Raw genomic sequence first — 11,168 nt, 5'->3', positions numbered from 1 at the left:
AGAATACTATGGCGAAGGAGGCAAGGGCGACTAAATAAAAAGCTCCTACTACTTAAAACTCAACGGTGAACTACACTTTCATTTCTAAAGCCAAGCGCAGCCCTTTCTGTTGAGCAGGTGAAGACAATGACCAATCATAGGGGTGTAAGACAGCGCTCAAAAAGGAAGCTGGATAATATTTACATTAGTTTATTTGCTATAAATGCTTGTGTTGTCTTCTGTGCATGTATTGGAGTTTTGCTTGATACATTGAAAAAGAGTGTTTTCTTTGAGCAGGTAAAATTAAAGGTACAGTTCATATATCTTACTGCTTGTATTAAAGGACAAAATTGTATTACAAATATAATATAAATATTAATATATTTATAGATTTTAATAAAAAATAATCTTGTGTTGTGAAGAAAAAATCTAATTATGTATGGAAAGCATTGTCAATGCATCGAGATATCGATTGAACTATATCGATGGCATGATAATCGTAACTGAACCGAACCGTGAGACCAGTGTAGATTCACAACCCTTGTTAGTGAATGGTTACAGGTTTCTAACATTTTTCAAAATATATTTTTTTTGTCTTCAACAAAAAAGTAAACCCATAAAGATTTGGAACCTCCTGATGTTGAGTAAATTATATGGTTTTTTTGCGGTGAATGATCCCTTGCTTTACTTTTTTTTTTATAAAGTATTGCAGATTATTTTCTATCTTTGCACACCATTATTTTGCCATTTCTTTCTTTATTTATTTCTTTATTTATTTTTTATTATTTTTTTTTTTTTGTATTTGTTTATTAATTTATTTATTGTGGCATCTCTTTTCTCCTCTTCTCTGATGATGAATTTACAGGCATGAGGGCGGGACAATCTGTCACTTATTTGTGATCAACCTAAACAATTTATAATAAATAAATAATAACAAAAATAATTAGGGCTGGGCGATACGGCATAAATTTGATCTCGATAATAATTTTCCATATTAAACAATATAAATTTCAGATCAGTTGTTAATGTTCCAAACTTAAAAGAGTACCCTAACAATGACTGAAGCCACAAAAATTAGAGGGTTTATTGAATAGTATAACATATTTTTGTTCGATACATTTTTGGTGGGGTGACGTAGTGGCGCAAGGGGTAGTGCTGTCGCTTCAGAGCAAGAAGGTCGCTGGTTTGAGCCTCGGCTGGGTCAGTTGGCATTTCTGTGTGGAGTTTGCATGTTCTCCCTCCATTCGCGTGGGTTTCCTCCAAGTGCTCCAGTTTCCCCCAAAGACATGCTTTTAAAAACATTTGTACACTTAAAAGCCTGCCACTGGTGAAGTACTTTTAAAGGGATATTTTTATCCTTTGCATTTGTATACATCAATTCTTACTCAGATGTTAACACAAAAAGAACAGAAATAGGGCAAAAGAAACAAACAAACTAATTTAGAATCTCCTCCCCAATACATACACACAATCATAAAATGATTAAAACAATCAATTATTTTTTACATTTTTACTTCAGGAGTCCAAGGATAATTATATTTGAGGACACGTGCCATTTCAATTTCATCATTAGCACAGTGAATAGCGTGATTTCTGGCTTTATTGCACTACAATTACGCATTGGGTACAACAACTTGGCACTATATTTTAGACATTATTTATTCAAAAGCCCAAAATAAACTTAGTTAAAAAAAGATTATTCCTTGTCCAGTTTCTGAACTTTCTTCTATCCAAAGGTTTTGAGTGTTGATATCTTTTAATCACGCCACACATTCAATACTTCTGTATTTGTTCTTTCTCTTTCTCTTTCTCCTCTGTTTTTTTTTTTAAAAGTGAATCAACCACGTATGTTCATGTGTTTTGGGAAAGCTTGATGATTTTATGTGTTGTAAAAAAAATGCATTGACAAATTTGATAATCGTTAAGATGTTTAATATGTGTTCTTGAACAATATCAAGTATTTCACAACATAATCGATTTGAGCAGAGAATATTGTTCAAAACGATTGTGCAAAACATTTACATGCACACATGTAGCAAGATATATCAGAGTGGGAATGCTCCTCCCCACACCCCTCAAGCAATCAAATTTTAATAGGTGGGATTTGGGCCACTTTGTGACATAACAATCCCTCAAAAACAGCACTTGTAGTTTGAACAAGCCTTTCGTTGTTGTTCTTGAAAATAAATAAATATTTTTTTAAATATCCTTTGAAGTGGACTTAGTAAACCTGTAGACTTTTTTGCCCACACGACTTAACGACTAATGTAGCATTCAAAAGGAGAAAAAAGATAATTGGACAACTTTAAAGTTGCTTTTGATCATTCAATCATTAGTTGATCATTGTTATTAATCCTTGTTTGCCATTTTTTTTTCTAAAGATCTGCTTTTGGCATTTAATGCTAAAAACATCTGTCTCGAAATACAATTAATCTAATAGTAAATGCAGGTAAAAATATAGTTGATTATCTCATGTTAATTGTTGCTTTAACTACTTATAAACGCATTTTTAAAGATATTGAGCTAAAGTTCTACTCTCTAGTTTTATTTTATTATTCTCTAAATCCATCTAACACCCTGTTTTCACTGAACTTTTGTTTTTTGTTGAGTCATTCATTATCTATCTTTCTGTAGCACACTGTTCCTTTGGTAAATCCAGATGGGAACAGCATGCAACGCTTCATTTCTATTAGCGCTTGTTGTTTTGTCTACTTTTGTGCCATGTTTTATTTATAGAGCTTTGGTTAGCTGCAACAACCAAAGAAGGAACAAATAAAGAGAGAAACCCCATGAACCTTCTCTGTCAGTCTCAGTTTACAAAATGTAACTGTCTTTTATGTTTCTCATTTACCCATGCTTAACACATCCTGTGAATGCTCTCTTGCAGATTGATTTATGATTATTATATTTTTGTTATCATTCCCTCGCCTCAGTTGCCGGTAATACTGTTTATGTCTAACCCTTGCAACGATATTGGTTTGGGTTTTGTAGGATCTCGGTAGCAATAAAACATGATGCATGTGGTCCTGGAAGGGATGATTAGGTGAGATTGTGTTAAAAAATCTATCAAAAACAATCGCGCTGCTTTGACTGACAGATTTTAGCTTGCACACTAGAAACCGCTCTCCATCTTGCTATTTTGCACCATGGGATGTACTATTTTCTGAATTTCTCATGAGCATCATGTGAACTCTGTCATATGGCGTGATTTAAATTTTTCATGCAGAAAGATCTTTTCATAGGAGACGCCCAGTGAGCTTATATAGCAAGATGCATGTGTTAAAGCTGACGTGTGTAATTTCTGTGCCACCAGCGCCACCAAGTGGAGCTAAATAATGACATTTCTCAAACAGGTTTCCTCAAAAACTGCCAGATAATAAGTCACAAATAGGTTGAGCCAATGCTATTCTTTTAAACTCCTCAAATAAAGTTTAAAAAATGGTTTAAAAAAAACACTTTTTTGGGGGAATCAGTTGACGAATGATTTACTTGATTATAGTTCATAGAAAATAAGTATTTTAACAGATTGCACACATCACCTTTAAGCTCTAATATAAATGGCCAGACATCTCTTTCTCTTGTGCGGCAAACTTCTCCACAGCTCTTCAATGTCTTACTGTCTCTCTTCATTACTATTTGTCTGTGTGCAGACGATGCAAGCAGCCCGATGCCCGACAGATGAGCTGTCACTGACTAACTGTGCTGTAGTGAGTGAGAAAGACCTGCAGTCTGGACAGTGAGTATTAACATGCGCACACACACACACACTTCAGGCAAGATTCATCGATTGCAAATATTTCTAAAAATAGGAAGTTTATTGAGCCCTTTAAAAATTAAAAAAATAAAATAAAATAAATTACATCTTGAGACCAGTCTCAAAACTTAATGGTTGTATAGGGAAAAAACAATCAGGTTCAATTAATATATATATATATATATATATATATATATATATATATATATATATATATATATATATATATATATATATATATATATATATATATATAATTGAAGTCAGAATTTAAGCCCCCTGTCTCTTAAACGAAGAGAGTTTTTCAACACATTTCTAAACATAATAGTTTTAATAACTCATTTCTAACAACTGATTTATTTTATCTCTCCATAATGACAGTAAATACTATTTGACTAGATATTTTTCAAGATACAAGTATTCAGCTTAAAGTGCAATTAAAAGGCTTAACTAAATTAATTAGGTTAACTAGGGAGGTTTGGGTAACTAGGCAAGTTATTGTATAACAATGGTTGTTTTGTTGACTATCAAAAAAAAAATAGCTTAAAGCGGCTAATAATTTTGACCTTAAAATGTTTTTTTATTATTTAAAACTGCTTTTATTACAGCAGAAATAAAACAAATAAGACTTTCAAATATTATCGGAAATACTGTGAACATTTCCTTGCTCTGTTAAACATAATTTGGGAAATATTTGAAAAAGAAAAACATATTAGCCCCATTCATAGTACTGCAGATCATTCTGAATTTTAAATCTGCGTCCTAAGGTTTAAACCAGCGTCCTAACATTTTAAAAGCTGAGTGAACGGTATGTGTATTATTGAGGTAATACCATAATAAAAGCTTCAGGAATTAATTGCAACAAGAAAATTCAATACCATCCTAAATATACTGATAGTGTGTAATATCTGTTTGCAGATTTATAATAATAGTGTATCTGGCTGTAGAAAAAGTGTCATGCATATACATGTTGTCAATGCTCCAGAGGCAAAGCTGAGGATTTTCCTTGTGTGCCTTGTGTGTGTGAGAAAGAGGGAAAGAGAGAGAGAGAGAGAGAGTTTGTGTGAGTGTGTGAGAGAGAGAGTGTGTGTGTGTGTGTGTGTGTGTGTGTGTGTGTGTGTGTGTGTGTGTGTGTGTGTGTGTGTGTGTGTGTGTGTGTGTGTGTGTGAGAGAGAGAGAGAGAGAGAGAGAGAGAGAAAGAGAGAGAGAGAGAGAGAGAGAGAGAGAGAGAGAGAGTGTGTGTGTGTGTGTGTGTGTGTCCTTGGGATGCTGAATCAGTCCAGACGTTAAGTCAGGCTGACAGAGTCTGCCGCAGTGCCTCCTGCTGATGCCTCATGTCCAAGAAGATCACAGCATGAGGGCTGATGTGTGTGGGTTTGTGTTGGCGTATTGATGTATGACATGTTTATTTGTGATCTAAATTGATATATAATTGATTCGTTTTGCCTTTTTTAAAATAAACATTTCACTCACTATTATTATTCCTTACATTATTTAATTTATTCTCTGCTAGAAATAACAATAAAGATGGTTTTATCCACTCAAAATATTCTGCCATGTTTAGGATTAACCTGTGATTTAATTGAATGAATGAGACGTAAGCCTACTAAAAAAAGCAGCCATTGTCAGTCGTTCCGACAAATAATCCCATGTGCTGATCTCAGATTATGTTGTCTAAGGATTGGTGGAGTTGTAAACGTGGGCAATATGTGACTAGACATGGTCCTTTTTTATGTTACATTGATGATTCCTGATAGGAGGTTTGTGTTTATTTTTGTTTTCTGGATCTCTTTCTCTCCAGGCATGTGACTGTGAGGACAACACCCACCCACAAGTTTGTGTTCACAGTGAAGGGTCACCACTCTGTGCTCCCTGGAACCATCGCTTTCAGTTTGCCACAGGTGCAGAAGTCATGCCAAGATCTGTTACTTGTGACACAAACACAGCACAAGACTAATTAGCATTGAAATAACAAAGAACAGCTAAGCAAACATATTTAAAGAGACAGTTCAGACAAAAATGAAAAATTTGTTCATCTTGGAAAACAAAATTATATTTGTGAAGAATGTTGGCAACCAAATGGTTGACTTTCATTGTGCATTTTTTATTGTTTAATATAAATTTTGAAGGGGCGTCATGGTGGCTCAGTGGTTAGCACTGCAAGAAGGTCTCTGGTTTGAGCCCTAGCTGGGCCAGTTGGTGTTTCTGTGTTGAGTTTGCATGTTCTCCCCATGTTTGTATGGGTTTCCTCTGGGCGCTCCGGTTTCCCCCCACAGTCCAAAGACATGCACTATAGGTGAATTGAATAAGCTTAATTGGCCGTAGTCTATGTGTGTAAATGTGAGTGTATGGGTGTTTCCCAGTGCTGGGATGCAGCTGGAGGGGCATCCGCTGAGTAAAACATATGCTGGATAAGCTGGCAGTTCATTCCGCTGTTGCGACCCTTGATAAATAATGGGAATAAGCTAAAAGAAAACAAATGAATAAACAAGTTTTGAATTATATAAGTGATGACCAAATATTCATTATTGTCTGAACATTATATTTTGATGGACCTTTTACATGTTATTCACTCTCTTCTTAACCCTTCTTAAAGAGGAAATGGGCAGGCCTGTCCATTGGGCAAGAAATAGAAGGTGTGTATATTATTCCTGGAGAACATTTAGGACACAGTTCAATTCAGCACACAATTCAAATCACTGATTTTATTCCCACCATTTCAGTGTCAAACTACAACTTTGACAAGTCCAGACAGTGCATTGGTGCCATGACCATTGAGATTGACTTCCTGCAGAAGAAGAGCACAGACTCCAGCCCTTACGACTCAGACAAAATGGCTGCTGAGTTCATCCAGCATTTCAACAATCAGAGTTTCTCCGTGGGGCAGCAGGTCAGAAACACATCCCCAAAACTAAATCATTTACATAAAGCTGAAAATCAATAAATGTTTTGAAAAATAATTCCTGCATCAGTTTGGAGATTTTCAGAATGAATCGCTCTTGCCTTTTGAGTCGACTCTGTTGTTAACTGCAGATGACGCTGTATGCTTTACAAACTGCTGTACTCTGCTATTTCTGCTAAAAATGTTAACCACACCCAATATCTCAGACCATAATCTGAGAATTTAACTGAAAATAAACAGGAAGGGTATTTTCAGCTTTCACTTAAAGATTAGAAGAGCAAACCATTTGTTTTTCTGAATGATATGCATAGATGAATTGCTCACCACCGAACTAGCAATGTGAGCTAACAAAATCAATGTGCTTAGTTTTGATTTCATGTGTACTTCAAGAAAACATGTGTTAATAATTTTGCAGCTAAAGAGCTTAGTGAAGATATTGGTGAATAAAGTACATTGTTCAAAAGTTTTATTTCAAAACATTTGTTGATTTTTTAGAGCTAATAACAGAGGCTTGAACTGTTAATAGCAGAATAATGTAGTTATTAGAGAAAGAGAGAACAAAGCCCAATCTCAATTCTGTTTCTACCTCTACCCCTTCCTTTTGGGCCATAAAACAGAGTGTGAAGAGGAAGGGCTTCAAAATTTACCCCTAAGAAATGGGACACAGCTACAGAACCTGCACACATCATCATAAGTCATCGCGATCTCTTGCTTCATATGAGATCAGATGATGGCGACTGCTGTAGTGATTCCAGTTCTGTTATTTTTTGGTTATTATCTTCAGGAAATCATTGAAGGCATATATTATGTTATCATAATGATCTTATGTGGCAATAAGATCAAAACTGTACTGCGCATTTACACAGTGGCTATATTCATCTATGTAAACACACCAAAACAACATTAACATTATAGAAGACACTGTAAAAAGCTCATTCCCAGTCACTAGACTTTTCTGACAGGGTATTTCAGTGTCATCGAGTGTCAGAATGTTGAGGGACTGCTGTACAGGAGTTGTTATTATTATGGATCATAGATAGCAAAATTTAGCGGTTTTTATTTTAGCGTTTTTTTAAACATGATGGTAAAAAAAAAAATGCGGTTACGAATGTATTAAAACATGTGTTTGTTTGTTGTAAAAACTCATAATAATGACAAAAAAACTCATTTGTGGATCTCCTTACTTCCGGCTGTAGCTATACTAGGCTGGTGTATTCTGGGTGTATTTTCTTACCCCTTGGTTTCAAATGTGGTCCTGAAAAATCTCAGTTCGATGAGGTATCTAGCTCTTCCCCTTAGCCATATGTCTTCAAGCTAAAGAGAATTGGGACACCCCTACCCCTCGATTTGCGTGTTGACCCCTACCTCTTTTCGTGAACGCACAAAACGAGGGGTAGGGGTTAAGGGATGGGCTACGGGGTAGAATTGAGATTGGGCCTAATAATAGTTGTTTCAAGACATGTGTACACACTTGTATGGAAAAAAAGATCCATAGATTGTCTTTTAATGCTATTGTTACTTCGTTTCCTACACTTCTGTGTTTTTTTATTTATTTATTTTTTGCTGTCCTTTGGACCTTTAAATGAACTGAAATCTTTAGTCATAGTTACACAAAAATAAAATGCAGTTAAAATCTTCCTGGATCTACTTTAGATTTGCATTCCTGAAAATGATTTAACATAAGCTCATTCTGAAAACGTTTCTGGAGATCGCGAATTATGTAGCCAGAAGTATGTATGGCTGCATTTTATTTTTGGTCGATTGGTCAGTCAGTCATTTAGTCAGCCAAACAGTGAGTTGACAGCAGCTTCTGGTGGATTTATGTTAGAACAACAGGCGCAACTGCCACTTGCGAGTGAAATTTGAAATCTGAAAAAGCATACACAGCGGCCTCTTGTGAATACGCGAAAACAAAAACTGCAAAAAAGCGTAGCTCCTGGGGTGTATTTGACACACTCCAGAAATGTATATAGAGGTACATTTTCAGAGTGAGCCTGGTTTGAAATAATTTCACAGCTTAGAATGTTGCATAGCGTAATCTGGTATAATTTTAATTGTGTTAATGTGTTTTTGTTGTTGTCTTGTGATTTTCATGTCATAGCTGGTCTTCAGTTTTTGTGACAAGCTCTTCGGCCTACTTATCAAAGATATTGAGGCGATGGATTCCAGCATTCTGAAGGGTGAACCAGCATCTGGCAAAAAGCAAAAGGTGTCAGAAAGTGCATATTAAATTTGCACTTTAATATTACAGAAAGAAATGATCCATTAATTTGTATACATATCTAATCGTCCTGTGTAACATCACAGATTGAGGTCGGCCTGTTGGTTGGAAACAGTCAAGTGATTTTTGAAAAATCAGAGAGCTCATCTCTCACTCTAGTTGGTGAGTTTTATCAGACTTTAAATAATACATTTCCATTCACTGTCATATAAACAGCTTCTTAATCTTACTCTTTTTGCCCTCCAGGCAAGGCTAAAACTAAAGAAGCCCGTCAGACCATCATCAACCCTGACTGGAACTTTGAGAAAATGGGCATTGGTGGTTTAGACAAGGAGTTCTCTGATATCTTCCGCAGGGCCTTTGCCTCTCGAGTCTTTCCTCCAGACATTGTGGAGCAGATGGGTATGTGCTGTTTGTTCCTTTCATAATAAAAGTCATTCATGTTCCAGAACAGGAAAATGCAAACATCTTCATCTTCTACATTGATGTTTATAACCATATTGAGCTAATGTAGATGTGTATTTATCTAGTGTAAATGTGAGATGTTGTTTGTTCTGCAGGTTGCAAGCATGTGAAAGGTATCCTGCTCTTTGGTCCTCCTGGCTGTGGTAAAACACTGATGGCCAGACAGATCGGTAAAATGCTAAACGCCAGAGAGCCAAAGATAGTCAACGGACCAGAGATCCTCAACAAGTACGTGGGAGAGTCTGAGGCCAACATTAGGAAACTGTTCGCGGATGCTGAGGAGGAACAGAAAAGGGTGAAAAGTTTCTCCTCACAAATACACTGTCCTACTATATTATAATCTCTTCTGTGTCTTAATTGTAATGTTGTGTGTGTTTTTGTGCAGTTGGGTGCTAACAGCGGTCTGCACATCATCATCTTTGATGAACTGGATGCCATCTGTAAGCAGCGTGGTACAGGCGCCAGCAGCACAGGTGTGCACGACACTGTGGTTAACCAGCTGCTGTCCAAGATCGACGGAGTGGAGCAGCTCAACAACATCCTCGTCATCGGTAAATAGGAGTAGCTTTTTTTCTTCGGTGTGATCTGATGTGACTCATGAAATAAACAATCATTAAGTTAACAACAATAAACGATAAGAAATATTGTTATTCTTTGAGTTAATGAAAAATCTAACAACTTTTAAAAATATAAACAATAACAACTAATCTATGATCATTACTATTAGAAGTAACTATTGTAGTTGAAGTATATGGTGAAAATTGTGACTTATTAAAAAATAAATTAACTAATAAACACACCAAATTATTGTTGTTATTATAACTGATGATTGGTCCATAACATCCTTTGCCTTTTAGAATATCTACAAAAAGATTATCACAATAATAACATTATTGGTATTATTAATTAATATAATTATAATTATCATAAAATGGTATACATTAATGTTGTTGTTATACAACATCATTATTAATATTATTTATTAGCCTTTGTTTATTGCCTTAACAGTAATATTTACCTACATTTACTAATACTATTCTTTAGTTGTATATTAATAATAATAATAATAATAATAATAATAATAATAATTATTATTATTATTATTATTATTATTATTATTATATAAAACAATATTGGTTTGCTTCTCAAATTCTTATGATATGCCAAATAAAAGTCACAATTATTGTCTTTTTATCTCCTTCAATCTGTGAATTTGTCTTTATCTGAAAGGCATGACTAATAGGCCTGACCTGATAGATGAAGCCTTGATGAGACCTGGCCGATTTGAAGTAAAGATGGAAATCGGTAGGACTTTAGAGCTTTGGTCTTTATACATTAGACATATCATACCCTTTCTTCATGTCTGCTCATTGTCACCTACTGTATATGTCTTTGTCTCATCCCCCAGGTTTGCCAGATGAGAAGGGTCGTGTTCAGATCCTGAACATCCACACAGCTAAGATGCGAGAGTTTAAACTCCTGGCTTCTGATGTGGATGTGAAAGAGTTGGCTGCGGAGACCAAGAACTACAGTGGAGCTGAACTGGAGGGTCTGGTCAGAGCTGCACAATCCACTGCCATGAACCGTCACATTAAGGTGAAAAGCACTGTACAATGCACTACACATTCCTTAGCAATGATATAACTGACCTATCAGTAGGCCCAGCCAGCACCTAATGCTGGTGAATGTAAACTGTAAATAGGAATCAATGTGATTTCAAGATATTTTTGATGCATTTTGGACACAGAAGGACCAAGTGGAATTTAAATTGGTCTTAGAACAAAAACAAATATAGGGAATAACAAGAATAGTCAGGGTTTATAAATCACAATACCAACAAAGTGGGA

At 35.5% G+C, this 11,168-nt stretch overlaps 1 protein-coding gene across 4 annotated transcripts in view; it reads left to right on the top strand.

Annotated features, from left to right (window-relative positions):
- nsfa (N-ethylmaleimide-sensitive factor a) overlaps positions 1 to 11,168 on the top strand; it is a 34,222-nt gene that overhangs the window by 8,747 nt on the left and 14,307 nt on the right. For all 4 annotated transcript variants that reach the window (XM_087242290.1, XM_087242292.1, XM_087242291.1 and 1 more), the window contains 11 exon segments: positions 3,630 to 3,715; positions 5,535 to 5,634; positions 6,330 to 6,369; positions 6,457 to 6,623; positions 8,737 to 8,844; positions 8,943 to 9,018; positions 9,103 to 9,258; positions 9,417 to 9,616; positions 9,707 to 9,872; positions 10,552 to 10,626; positions 10,730 to 10,917. In XM_087242290.1, coding sequence (XP_087098416.1) covers positions 3,630 to 3,715; positions 5,535 to 5,634; positions 6,330 to 6,369; positions 6,457 to 6,623; positions 8,737 to 8,844; positions 8,943 to 9,018; positions 9,103 to 9,258; positions 9,417 to 9,616; positions 9,707 to 9,872; positions 10,552 to 10,626; positions 10,730 to 10,917 — 1,362 coding nt within the window.

Source organism: Danio rerio, chromosome 3 (assembly GCF_052040795.2).
Source record: "Danio rerio strain M-AB ecotype USA chromosome 3, GRCz13ab, whole genome shotgun sequence".
In the NCBI taxonomy this organism is placed as follows: Eukaryota; Metazoa; Chordata; class Actinopteri; order Cypriniformes; family Danionidae; genus Danio; species Danio rerio.
This window is presented reverse-complemented; position numbering and strand designations above follow the sequence as displayed.